We start from the raw sequence: 14,334 nt of genomic DNA, 5'->3' as shown, positions 1-14,334 counted from the left end.
GAGATTAACAGTTAGACTTTTCGTCCCCTGTACGGTATACGGAATGAATGCGTGTATGTCCCTTTATGTATTTTCATTCATTCCGTAATTACGGGATATTGCTAATCATAACTAAGTGACAAAAAATCGAGATACCTAGTTAACGTAAGTGAATATGTGGATGGCAGTAAAGGCCACCAACAGCAGGTTTGTCCTGTTAAGATACTTATGTGGATAACACTCAGTTTTGCCACTTGTCATATAATAACTGAATAAGTGACATTTTTACGAAACATTTCGAGATAAATAAGTGGATGTGGTTGGCAGAAAAACATTATGTATGCCACCATAGTACGAGTAATCTGTGGAGATCATTTTAACGTTAAAGTCGATATTTACATTAAAGTGAAGTCAAAGCGACAAATATGACATTGAGTTTTGAATATAAAGTTTGCCTTAATCTTGTCTCATATAAAACCCAAACGATAGAATTTGAGAAAATACTAACATGATGATGAAAATTTTATTTTCTGTCTATTGGTGGAATAAAATTATGGGGTCACCGAACATTACATAACGCTATCCCTACCCGCAAATCACAACATAGTTTACTTTTCGTGTTTTTATGATATATCTCTATTTTACACTCGCATTCATCAGAGGCTCACCACAGACGTGAAACGAATCATGGTACGTGAGAAAGAAGTTTTTTTAACTGTTAAACTGGCGATTTCAGTATGCCGAACGTTTTACATGCACTAGTGCGACAAGTTTGCGTAAAATACTGATCAGGTTATTTTTGAAAATCTCTTTGAATATATTTTCTATATATTAATGATTATTTTTTCATCTTTCTCTTATTCAAAGTACCAATGGACAAGTTTTCCGTTGTAATACGCAGCTAAAATGAAGAATTTATGCATATGCAACTGTATGTGTAGTTCAGAGTTTTCACACTTGAAACATCATTATTGTAAAATATCATAGTTCAATATTTAATTTATATAACAAGTTCAAATATTTAAAAGTTTGTGATTTCAGATGTATGACCGCCGCCATGAAAGTAAATGTTGTTTGAATCTTGTTTTTCTTGTTTTTATCCCTAACACTCCCTAAGCACGCATGCATGCACGCACGCTCATCACAAGGTAATCCATTTTTACTATTTCGTTTCTTACTTATCCATCCTAGTAAAGTATGACAATGGGATTAGTTTCCATTGGCTTGTCCGGATAATTATTCGCTCCATGCAAATGTTCACCTTTACTGACGGCGGATTCGGTTAACTTTTCATTATTTTGAAAGTTTATACCGCAGCCGCTATTTGAAATAAAGCATAACTTCTATAATTTCCGTGACCATGATATAAGAGATACTATCCCAAAGTTACATATACGCGTTAGCGTATCCTTATAAACTTCCGATGAGTGTACTGGTAAATTGTTTTGAAATTGTTAACTTCAGAACTTGACGCCACAGACGGTTATCAAAATGAAAAGTGAACCCTTACACAATATGCACGTACTCGTACAAATCCTTATATTTCGTAAATACGAAAGCAGAGGTTGCAAGTTTGAGCCGCCGGTCCTCCGTACAAAGTTACGATTCTTGAATCACACAAACAGATAGTTGCAACATAGAACTAAACATGTTTAACATTCAACCGCTGTTGAATTACAGCGAGTTTCAGTCACAACCGCTGTTTTCTTTCTGTCTTTTACTTCATCCGCTGAGCGCAGGTCTATAAATCGTGAGTTCGATTCCCGGCTAGGGTTTGACGACTTGGTAGAAGGCACGTATCCGAAATAATTCGTCACTTGAAATTCTAATTCATGATTTCTGGCTAAAATTAGTTGGAATGATGCATTTTGGGTGATAGTTATGCATGTTTTACCGGTGGAGCATGTTTGTGAAAAAAGAAACCAAAAAAAAAAAAAAAAATACATCACTGCCGGACTAGGGTATCAGAGTTCAAAGAGATAAAAGTGCCTAAAAGTGATGGTCAACATGTATTGACCATATCGACATTATTGATAAATCCCATTTTCCGGTATTTCCGTACATAGGGTCAGCGGGGTCGGCGAGATTAACCGATATAAAGACCGTGTACAATTTTTTTTGCAAAAATAATCTGTTTATCTTGAAAAATACAAATAAGTTCACACCTTCGGTATCGAGCCACGGAAGCGGCAGTGTAGAATAAAAGATAAAATTTCAAAAATAAAGTAAACTTTGAAGATATTTTTGCTATATCTTAATTACAACAATGTTTAATGATAATCTGCAATACTTTTTTTTATTCATTTTCTTTGTTTAAAACTTTAAAAAAGGATAATCTAAACACTACCGCCATGTAGCGTAATGGCCGATACCCACCTCACCGTGAAAACGGGAACGGGCGTTTATTAGTGGTTTATACCGGAAAACGGGATTTTATCCATAATGTCGATATCGAGATTGTTGCAGTTTTATGATAGGCCTTGGATAGTTCTTCAATCCAGAGAAGAAGATATCAAAGGTTTTCAAAAATGTTAGGAAAGGCCCATAACACAGAAAACTACAATGTGGGCCAATGGGAAATGATTTGTTTTTTCCATTGAACTTATTCGTTTCCAACGCCCCGTTCAGACAAACATTCTAATGATTTAATCCAGCGACTAAGAAGACGCTTTACAAGCGTTCTAATGATTTAATCCAGCGACTTAGAAGACGCGTAATACAAGCGTTCTACTGATTTGATCCAGCGACTAAGAAGACGCCTTACAAGCGTTCTAATGATTTGATCCAGCGACTAAGAAGACGCTTTACAAGCGTTCTAATGATTTGATCCAGCGACTTAGAACACGCTAAATACAAGCGTTCTATTGATTTGATCCAATGACTAAGAAGACGTTTATTCCGGTTTTTATAAAATTTTGTTTTCGAAGCCTGGTACCAACAAGCATTCCATTGATTTGATCCAGTGATAACAAAGGCATTGTTTGATAACACCCCGGATGCTCACTGGCCTCTGTTATTTGTATATTGTCTTGAAAATATTTCACAACCCACATTGTAATTATCATAGAAATAACCCTTCTAATTTAAGTTCACAGGTTTTAGAAATGTTTTATAAAAGTACATTATTAATTTTTCTTTTGAATTTCTCTTTGTCGCAAGTATTATTCTAACGAGCATCCAAAAGCTGCTACGCACCTGAATATCCAAATCCTGTAATATGATCTGTACTAAATGTGTCAAAAATTTATCACCGCCCGTATGAATGTAGGGGAGAACGGGGTTATATGTGCCATAACGAGAGTAACGACAATGCTCCCTCACGTGATATTCCTCGAACTTCCACGGGCTACCTGCTAGAGGTGCACCGGCCACTGCAACAACCTGAGCTCGAGCCACGTATGCCAGATAGTGCTGATAGCAACACCGGCTACGTGAACACTGGACAGTAGGACCTCACGGGTTCTGTGGCGTTCTGTGAACCGTGTCTGAATTTGCCTTGTTCCTCTAAGCAGAGGGTTTGGGTACATTTACAAAGTTCATATGAGCCGCGCCATGAGAAAACCAACATAGTGGCTTTGCGATCAGCAGTCTGGTCAGGATCCATGCTGTTCGCTAACGATTTTTGTAATTGCTATAGGTTTCGAAGGCGAACAGCATGGATCCTGACCAGACTGCGCGGATGCTGATCGCAAAGCCACTATGTTGGTTTTCTCATGGCGCGGCTCATATGAACTTTGTAAATGTACCCAAACCCTCTGCTTAGAGGAACAAGGCAAATTCAGACACGGTTCACAGAACGCCACAAGCTGGTCTGGATCCATGCTGGTCGCAAACCCACTATGTTGGTTTTCTCATGGCACGCCTTATATGTTGTATATGGCTCGTTCCGTTCACAACTTTAATTTCTTTTAGTTTCAGTATTCATCTATGTCCGTTTTATAGTTACAGTACTTGTCTATGTCCGTTCATAAGTTTAAGTCTACTTAAGGGGCAAGGGGAGACAACCCTATCTGGAAAAAAGAGATATCTAGAGAATGGTATTGTTCCCTGTGTTTGTTTATATTCAGTTCTTCCAACGTTGTCCGTAAGTATTGACCCGGCACGTTTTCGTTAATTTGTGCAATATTTGTATCCTGAAAATATCTATACAGCGCAACCTCTGTAGAGCAACACCCTTTAGGAGATACAAATATTAACTGTTATGTACAGGTTATTGTTCTAGAGAGGTAAATTTGATGGAATATTTCAGCTTAGGGAAATTTTGATGATGTTGATATAGAGAGGTTTTTGCTCAAGAGAGGGCCGCTCTGTAGAAGTTGTACTGTATTACTAATTTAAAGTAACATATACAGTTAACCGATGACATGGTGGCGTAGTGGAATGATGACGTTACCGCGGATTTGAAATCAGCTTAGATAATTTTTAATGTAATGTTATCGATAACTGTTTTATTGTTATACTATTTTATGTATCATATTTTATGAATTTTTATTGTTTCTCATGTAGTTTTTATTTTCTAGAAATGCTGGTGACAAGTAATTTGTCTTTGTATCTAAAATAATTTTAAAACTTTTTTTCCCCCAATTTTTCTACTATCGTTAAATATGATAACTTTCAATAAATGAACCATAAAATCACGATACGTTTGATCAGATAACATGATATGTTGTAAGTTTACATATAAAAATGGAAAAACTAAAAATAAAGTCAGATATAGGACTCGAACCCACAACCCTGAGATTGACAGCTAAACGTTTTGTCTAAACAGCTACCTGTGCATGCGACATTATCGCTATGTCAATAAAGAATTATATATGCAATAATTATCGCTATATTATTTACGGAAATACACGGAATTTTTCACGAATGCCAGGTCAATACTTACGGACAATACACTCTTTTTATTTAAACTTCAGTGCATACTTCACAATACATACACATTTTATACTGAAAGCAGACGGTATTTTGAAATACTTACATAAGCTCTCGTCATTGTCATACATGGCCTTTATACAATCCATTCTTTACGGGTATAATTTTCTAAAAATAGATGTAATAATATACGGGTAGTCTTTTAGTGTGGTACTTAGCGAACAAAATGGAGGGAAGATTATTGTTTGGCATTATCTTGTGTATTAGTTTTACAGGTAAAACTTTAAACGTTTTCTTCCTTGTATAAGACAGGTATTTTATTTAAACGTTTATGTATTTAATTGAAGAACTATTCGTTGAATATGTAGTATTGTTACAGTGCTTATAGTATGAAACTCTATGCGACTATTTAATACCTGTTTTACTCCTCTGCTAAAGAAAGATCGGAACAGAACCAGAACATACATTTTATCTAGGTCTATTTTGAACATTAACAGTTCGTCATTAAATGAATGTATCAAGCACCACTTATTATTAAACATAATATTAGTTTTGATTGCGGAGACTTCACTCCACGGAGCTCTGCATACTTTGACATTCAGTCTTGAATAAAACAGTTGTTTAAAACGGGGTTTGATCAACAATATTTGATATTTTTACAGCAGACAGGCATCTGTCATAAAATGTAATCATGAATAATTCTTATTCACATCTACTCCGATGGTATAGTGTTAACTGGTATTTTTGACACTACGTACATGTTTTACATAAATGTTTTAAGAATGATTTTCAGTTTTGCTTTCTGAAATAACTTCTTCTCTAGGATATATGAACTTCGCCGTTAAATCCTACTCACTCAAAATATTATTTAATTATCATGCGAAACTGACAGACATACATATTCTTCTTAAAGATATTATTGAATAAACTGCGTGAACACATTCTGAATAGGACGATTTCGTAATTCGTATTTATTAGAAATAGATAAAGCGACAGATACAATTGTAAGAAAATTGATATAATCGTCAAAGATCTCGGTTAATATCTTCACAGGAAAACCTTTGATTGCATACAACGCTATTTACTATCTTCTGTATTTAAATTTTATTAAATGTAAATATTAATGAAATTACGTTAATACATACAATATCCATACAATAATCGTTTATGGGAATGTTATCTTGATATAAATATTTGGCAATAAATATCAGACATTAATTGAATAAATAGAACATTAAACAGAACATTTGCTAAATTTAGAATATCAGTAGCATAAATTATGACAGATACAGTCAACAAATTATTTGATACGTATGGGTATATTTGCGCCTTTAAAGTTGTAAATAACAATTGTATTCAACCTGTTTTAGGTATAGTTCGATTTCGAGGACAGCGATGTTTTTGTACTTTTCATGATTCAGTTTTATACTGGCTCCTACCTAAATAAGGCAAGGTATACGTACAATGTAAAGTATGCTGATTCCGAGTATGTAAATTGAACTTTGAAACGTCAACATCAAACCATAGATACCTAAGCATTTTTGACATTGAGTGTCCGTTACCGTGTACCTAAAATTGTTGTGTTCATGAATGTAATAAGATCCCGTTTCTAGAATGTCGAGTTAACACAACAGGTATAGTCAGAATAATTTATGATCTATATATACTTTACCGCCACAGCCTTTCAATAATTCAATTATTCAACAATTGTTGAAGCATGTACGTAGTCCAAAGCATGTCATTATATATAAAACAAATGAAGTGAGAAAACGTACAAAGCACATTTAAGACTTAGCCTTCCTTTTTTGAGAATAAGAAATCGAACCACACCAAGTCATGGAAAGAAAGGTTCGTAACATCTCACGAAACAAACACACGATGCAACATGATTATACATTTCATGGCCAAATCCTTGAAACCGTAACAAATGCAATATACCTTGGTGTAAACTTTAGATAAATACATCTCCTTAAACACTCATATTAATAAAATCTGCACAACAGCAAACAGAACAATTCGTTTCTTAAAATGTAATATCTACACATCCCCTGGCCTACAGTTTCCTATAATTAGAAAGTTTCCTTTTTTTCCAAGTGCTCTGGTCTAAGACTCTCACCTGAAATTGTTCTTCTGCCTACGCCTGAAATTTTCAAGCAGAATACCAACATACATACAGCTAGTTGTAGCAAAGTGCGTTTATAACCTGATTTTACTACTCTTGTCTGTATACTAGTATCTAACACTTTTTAAGTGTTTTCAGTCTCACTTTCTCACTTTGACATCTCACTGTCAATATACTTCTGTAAAGATCTTTCACTTGCACCGACTGCGCATCCTCTGAAAGGGGAGTAAAGCAGCGAACGAAGATACATAGATAGATGTATACCATTCTACAAAACAGCTGTCAGTTTACTGATATACAATGAATTCCAGAAAAGGGCTGCATAAAAAGGTTACACTTTCGACAGTCAGGTGCCTTCAAAAACTCACCATTTTAACAGAACTGTTATATGTCTTTGTCTGATACATTTGCATAATGTCCGTGTGCTGAAATTTCACATAAGATTTCAGCAATTGTTAGTTTTATTTCTTAACAAATGGTATTTAATTTTTTAAAAGGGAACAACATTTTGAGAATATTTTAAGTATCAGTCGTACGGGACAGTACGACAGAACAATAAATGGGCAGGTAGATTGTTGGTAAAGATATTGTCTGTTTATCAAAAATGTTTTGAAGATATTATTCTAAACCTTAATACGGGGTATCCGTGGCCGAGTGGTTAAAGTCGCTGACTTCAAATCACTTGCCCCTCATCAATGTTGGTTCGAGCCCCACTCGGGGCGTTGAATTCTTCACGTGAGGAAGCCATCCAGCTGGCTTACGGAAGGCCGGTGGTTCTACTCAGGTGCCCGCTCGTGATGAAATAATGCACAGAGGGGCACCTGGGGTCTTCCTCCACCATTAAAGCTGGAAAGTCGCCATATGACCTATCCTGTGTCGATGCGACGTTAAATAATAAAAAATCAATCTTAAATAAAACTCTAATTCTAATTCTGTTTTTATCTCTTGAAGTGGTGGCCGGCCAACGATAAAACAAACCGGTAAGAGGCGAAACGTTTGATACGCATATTCTAGGGACTTATATGTAGCAATGTTTCAGTTGGTAGAGTCAAAAGATCTCAGATCTGGGGACGCCTTGTCTCGTAGGATAGCCTTTTACAATAATTGACCAGCAACTTCCCAAAGAATGTTAGAGACTCTTGTAACAAGAAACGGAAAACGTTCCAATTCCTGAAGAATCCTTGGCACTTCCAACTTCCTTTTATAAAACACGTCTATCTGAATGAACTTTTATAAAACACATCAACTCTATCTGAATGAAAGTAAGTAGCTTTAATTGTAGTGGTGGGGATATGCTCGTGACCACCGATTTCGTTGTCCGACCATAATATAGAAAGTTTCGTAAACTATGTGTTGTTGACAATTTATTACGTTTATTTTCTGTACCATAGGTATATTTGCTGGGGAGTGGTGCACTGACTACAACACTGACAGCAGTGATTGGTGGGACCATGATGCCAACACAATCTGGTGTGAGGAAGGTTGTTGTGGCGATGGCTGGGACCAGCACTGTTGTATCAGTGGGTAAGTAAATATAGGAGTTGCTTCTCACAAAAAAAAAAAACTATTGTCGTTAGAGCCGTCTAAATGTATTTTATTTAAAAAATGTTGGTTATCATAAGATGAATGGACGTTTTCCCCTTTCCCTCCTCACTTTATCCCCAGCAGAAAAATATGAAATCTATTTTGAAATACATTTTTTCCTGGTAAGATACTATAGAATGTCAAAACTTGAAATGAAAAGGAAATGTTTAATTCACATGTAATATCATTTGATATTTCTTTCTCTTTTTTTTGTGAAAAATACCTCACTTTTTTAAAAACTTATTGCACAAGTAATAGTAGAAGTACAAACCACCACACTTTTCAACGCGGAATAAGTTATGATAAGTACATGTACATAAAAAGCAAAAACATCAATGCGAAAGTAACCCTGAAAACTGAGCTTATCTTTTACAAACTAACAGAAGATCAATACAGCTTTGTTTTCACGCACGAGTCAATACCTTTTATTTCACAATGTTATAGATCATATGTACATTCACGACTGTGATTATCTATAAAATCTATATCGTAGAAAACTTTCGAATGGCGAAAAATGACAAAATTGTATTCCTTCGACAGATTCTCAATACGAAAACTTGTGTTAGGTCTTTTCATTTAAGCCTGACAAAAACAAAAATCAAGCACACAGCCATCTGAGTTTTCTTAGTAGATTCTGTCTTTTATTTTTTGAAAAATAGCAGAGTTTTAACAGAACGTGCAGGAATGCCTTTTCACAATTACTGTCTTCATAAAAGTTTTTTTCTCTTCCTGTTATGATACTGAAGTTTGATGATACTGAGTTATAACACATTATTCCTGTTTCAGTGAAGCTGCCATGATAATTGGCATCGTGATAGGGTCGATAGCCCTTGTAGCAATAATTGTTTCAGTGTTGGTAGCAGTATTCTGTTGCTGCCGGAAGTCTAGAGGGCGTGCTGGACAGGTGTGTCAGCCTAATGGAGCACAGACAACCACAGGTAGGTATACAGTAAACACTTACTGAACAATTCGCGGATCAGTAATCAAACTATTTGCTCGAGGTACGAAGGTAAATGGTTTTGTACATAGACTTGCAGGATATTAAAGCTTTTTGGGTTGTTTTCTCATTTTAAGTAATATGTATTTTGCATGGAAATAATTCTTGAAACATTTCTTTTTCTAATTAGTACTAAAACCTTTTATGAAAAGACATTTCCACCCTGCTTGTCCATAACAACAGTGCACAATAATCTATAATAGATAATTTCTATGATATAATGTCAAATGAGTACATTTTAAAGGCGAACTGTATTATCAAAATTGCAAGCAAAACAATACTTTACATCAAAAAAGATATTGTCTTTGTTAAAATCGTATTCTTGAACTTAACCCTTAGTGATATGAAGTGTGTTTACAGTCAAACCTGTGTCAAGAAACCAGCCTGAGCTGCAACACAAGCTTGCAGCTTAATAGTGCTATAAGGCAAGTGTCTGTGTAAGACTAGCTGAAATTAGAACAGAAGGTCACTTAGGGAAGTCAGCTGACTAACTGCTTAAAGCCAGTGGTTACTTTATAAAGCAGCTGGCTTAGACATGTTTAACTTGTACATGAAAGTGGTTGTTCGCTCATTGGTACTTTGTAATAGCCTCACAAACAAAACAATGCAATTACTAATTTCTAACTTTTTTCACCTGCAAATTGACATCAAATCCCAGTGAATGCCAAGAAACACTAATTAATGGAAAGTAAGTGGGATCTTCAACGCATAGACATTAAATGTGTTTCCTTCTGGCAAAGCAAGAATATTATCAGTGGCTTTACATTTATCAGTTGCGCTCTGTTTATGTACCCCTATATCTTTCTTATATAACTTTAATACATGAGAAATTGTATAATCAATCATACAATAGGTTAATGTTCCTAGTTTGTAGAAATCAGGGTATATGGATACAATAGAACTTTAGGGTCCATTATATTCAGTTATCCTTGTTTATCCTTTGCAACTTGCGTAAAGAGAAAACTTATTGAGAAAATCCTACCCTGCATATTATGTTTCAATCTTTTTTATAAAGAAAAATAAGAAAATGACTCTAACCATTTGTATGATTATTAAAAACTCATTAAATTTACATTTTCAGTTCAAATGCAAGGTATGTCAGCGACGAATATGGCTTATGGGCAAGTGGGATATAATGGTGCAGTCAACTATCCAGTTGTTACTACTTCAAACATGGCACCTTCTACAGTACAGCAATGGCAGCCGCCATCCTATGATCAGGTCTATCCGAACAAAGAACAGTCATTAACCCATTGAGAGGCGAAGAGTTAATGAAACATTGTTTCATGCAAATGAAGTTTCGTTACTTTTTACATTTCGTTCTTTTAAATTGATAGACTTTCGTTCTTTCAAAAGATATTCTTTTGATCCAGTTACACTGTTACAGTTACGTAAGAGAATGATCCCCGCAATGGTAAATAACGAAAGACGTGTTGTTTTAAACACAGCTTCGCCTCTCGATTCGTATCTTTCCCTTATCACAAGATACTAACTGAAAGATATTGATAGCTACAACTCCTTCAGCATCTTGTCCTTCTCTTGTTTCTTGTTGTGCTTTGCTAAGGTTTGTGTTAAAAATCATTTTTTTATTTCGCAGTTTTTACTTGAGAAACCATGTATGATGAAAACCTGAGTGTCATATGTGCCTACCTTTTTATATATTAATGCATCTTAAGTATCATACTTTCAATTATAAACGTGTGGATGTACATTTAATTGTTGTTAGTTTTTTGTTTATAATTATGCATAATATGTGTTATGCAACACAGTATCTTACAATAACTTTTTAAGAAGTACGTTTATTTTTAAAACCATTTATTACTTATATTTTACAGGATGAAAATCGTATTTTGCAATATTCGAAACGACGATATCTATTAAAAGTGTTAGTATTACTGCTATGGAAACTATATCCATATTGTGGAAGGAGCAAGATCTGAACATGCATGTGTAGTTTATATTTTCATTCATTGTACATTTTCGTTGCAAATAAATTGCAATCATTACACTGGCACATCGTTAGTTATAATTACACTGAAAATATATACTGTCACACATTCTTTTCACAAAACGTGGATTCTGCAATAAAGCAGTTTCTTTTACGAAACCCGATTGATAGATAGATGATAATTTGTAGAACATGCAGGTCCATTTCATATTTAGTTTATAAATTTTTCCCGTCCGTTCTTCCATCTGCTAGTGTCAACATGCCCATCCTATGACTTCTTTAAGCTTTAGCAGTTTATCACCGAACCACAGACATATTGGTAAACAAACAACGTTTTACCAAACATCTACCTGTCAAATACATGTTTCACAGTTTGGTCTTGCGCGACTAGATGCTTAAAATTATCTGCTAAAATTTCCTCACCAACCCTTCATAAAGAATGCCAATTGTAAAGAAAAACAAATTACGAAAACTACGTTTACCTAGTTACGTGGAATTTCGGCACTTGGATATTATTGCAAAAGCATCAAAACGAAGATATATAATAAAGTTTTTAAAAGCACTAAATTGTCCTAAAGTGTGGCATCTTTATCCAGTTACATGTTTTATATGCTCTTCAATTTTCATGTAAAACAACTCTTTCATTCTATGATTAGACGTTGTTTAAATATTTTTAAACATCCGGCCAGACAGAGAGATAAGACAACTTACAACAAATTATAACCGGCTGCGACCTGAAGTTGCAAGGATTCGTAGAAAAGGCTCGCCACAAGACATGGTCTTGCGTAGTCCCATCAGTGAAAGTGGATGATTTTCGATCATGTTCATAAACCTTCTTATTGCCTAAAAATGAACAAAATATGAACATTTCAATATTTTATCAGAATGACAACAATTTTGTTTCCACGGTAACATTTAATTAAATGTTGGACTAAATGTTCTAGATTTTCTTAAATTTCAACTGCCATATTATTATTTTTTCAATATTAATCGATTCCTACTTTGAAAAAAAAATTCCGCGTCATGAACGGGTAAAGGAAGTATTTCATATAAAACATCTAATTAAACTGTTGTCAGCTAAATTTTGGACATAGCTACATGTGATTTGTGCATTAGGGGGATTCTCAAGGGAAGTTACTAATAGTCTATCTGCAGATATATATGATAGGAGTATTTTAATTCTTTAATTTAAAGTGTTTATGGGAAAATGAAAATATTTCAAATAATGTTCTGCATTCTACTGATGTTTTACCACGTATACGAAGTCTGTGCGACAACTAATTCAACTTCTCAAATATTTAATTAAGTTCGCAACTAAGAGCTTTTGTTATACTATGAAATGCGTAAAAAGCCTGTATGAGGAAAACCTACCGTACGAAGTTTTGTGAAAAGGCCCCAGGCTGTTATTCATTTCCTAAAGGTTATAACACACTAAATAGTTGTTGTTCTTTATTCTGTATAAAATTGACCTAATTCCAATGACCGCACACACACGGGAAACCCATTTTAAATTTCTGTAACCTACATTTCTTGAAGAATATTGTCGTACTAACTAAAAATCAAAAGAAAAGTGGGGTCATGTTTGATGCAAGAAAATATTTCATCAAACACACAACTGCAAAATCAGCTAAAAAATGAGACCCCAAATTATACTGGTGGGGGTATATCTACGTTTCCATGAAAAATTTTGTAATGTTGTTATTTCATTATGAAAATGCTACCTACATGTCAAGCATAGTTCTGTCAGTGATTTTAGCAAAAAAAAATTGCAAAGAAAATAAGGAAAATAGCTCTACAGAAGAAAAAACGAGGACTATTTGTATCCGCCATTATGCGACTACCATTTTTTTTCGCGCCATTTTTAGTGTCTGTATGCCTAAACCCAGTACAGACAAGCGTTCAAGCGATTTGATCCAATTTGAGGCCGACAAGACGCTTTTGAAAAATAACACTCGGATTTTATTCGTCCCCAACGCCATGTACTGACAAGCGTTCCATTGTTTTGATCCAGGGGCAGAGAAAAACGCTTTTAAATAACACCCGGATTTAATCCGTCCCAAAGCCTTGTGCTGACAAGGTCACATTGGATTTTGCGACGAGAAGACGCTTTTTAAATAACACCCCGGATTTTTCCTTTCCAGAGCCCTGCACCGACAAGCGTTCAATTGATTTTATCAAGCGACAGAAAAGACGCCTTATTTTAAATTACATACGGATTTTTTTCCGTTCCAGAACCCTGTACCGACAAGCGTTCCATTGATATGATCCAACGACAGAGAATACGATTTTTTAGATATTAACAAGTGTCTATTATTCTTTCTAAACTCCTGCTCAGCAAGCGTTTATTGATTTGATCCAGTGCTTGTCGACATTTTCAAAAACCCCTGATGTTATTTGTACGACGATCGTCAAATTTGCCACCTTAAATAATCTAATAGTAAAACAACTTACAAATCAATTTTTTTAGAAAAACATTTATTTCAGTAAATAAAAGTAACAGATCAATAAAATTATTTAAATAGTTTATATTTTCACTTTTCGAAATGAAACCCCTTTCCAACGCCCCCCTTTCCTCCCCCCCCCCCCCCCTCACGGGCCCTCAAAAAAAGCAGTTTTTCTAACGCGCACCCAAGAGTTGTAACGCACCTGAATACCAACATTATTTCGATTATGTAGATTTTACATAACAGCATTGATTTTACAGCAGTCTGCTGCTGTAGATTTCAATTTACACCTGTAAAACGACTGGTAAACAGTTCGAATTATTATGCAAACGAGATACAGCTGTAAAAAAAACCTACAGCTTTAAAAATGAAAAAGTTACAGCTGTAG

At 34.9% G+C, this 14,334-nt stretch overlaps 1 protein-coding gene across 1 annotated transcript; it reads left to right on the top strand.

Moving 5' to 3' along the window:
• Positions 1-4,971: 4,971 nt before the first annotated feature.
• Positions 4,972-11,560, top strand: LOC123537922 (uncharacterized). The gene is made up of 4 exons (XM_053547557.1): positions 4,972-5,126; positions 8,365-8,497; positions 9,344-9,495; positions 10,636-11,560. Exons 1-4 carry the CDS (start codon positions 5,078-5,080, stop codon positions 10,809-10,811), a joined length of 510 nt encoding a protein of 169 aa, XP_053403532.1. The 5' UTR covers positions 4,972-5,077; the 3' UTR covers positions 10,812-11,560.
• Positions 11,561-14,334: the final 2,774 nt, after the last annotated feature.

The sequence above is a fragment of the Mercenaria mercenaria genome, chromosome 1 (assembly GCF_021730395.1).
Source record: "Mercenaria mercenaria strain notata chromosome 1, MADL_Memer_1, whole genome shotgun sequence".
NCBI lineage: Eukaryota > Metazoa > Mollusca > Bivalvia > Venerida > Veneridae > Mercenaria > Mercenaria mercenaria.
The sequence above is the reverse complement of the archived record's forward strand: the minus strand, read 5'-3'. Positions and strand labels throughout refer to the sequence as shown.

Coding starts and splice junctions, on each gene's coding strand:
- LOC123537922 (XM_053547557.1), top strand. CDS start 5,078: ATGGAGGGAAGATTATTGTTTGGCATTATCTTGTGTATTAGTTTTACA. Junction 5,127..8,364: donor CTTGTGTATTAGTTTTACAG/GTAAAACTTTAA, acceptor TCTGTACCATAG/GTATATTTGCTGGGGAGTGG. Junction 8,498..9,343: donor CAGCACTGTTGTATCAGTGG/GTAAGTAAATAT, acceptor TTCCTGTTTCAG/TGAAGCTGCCATGATAATTG.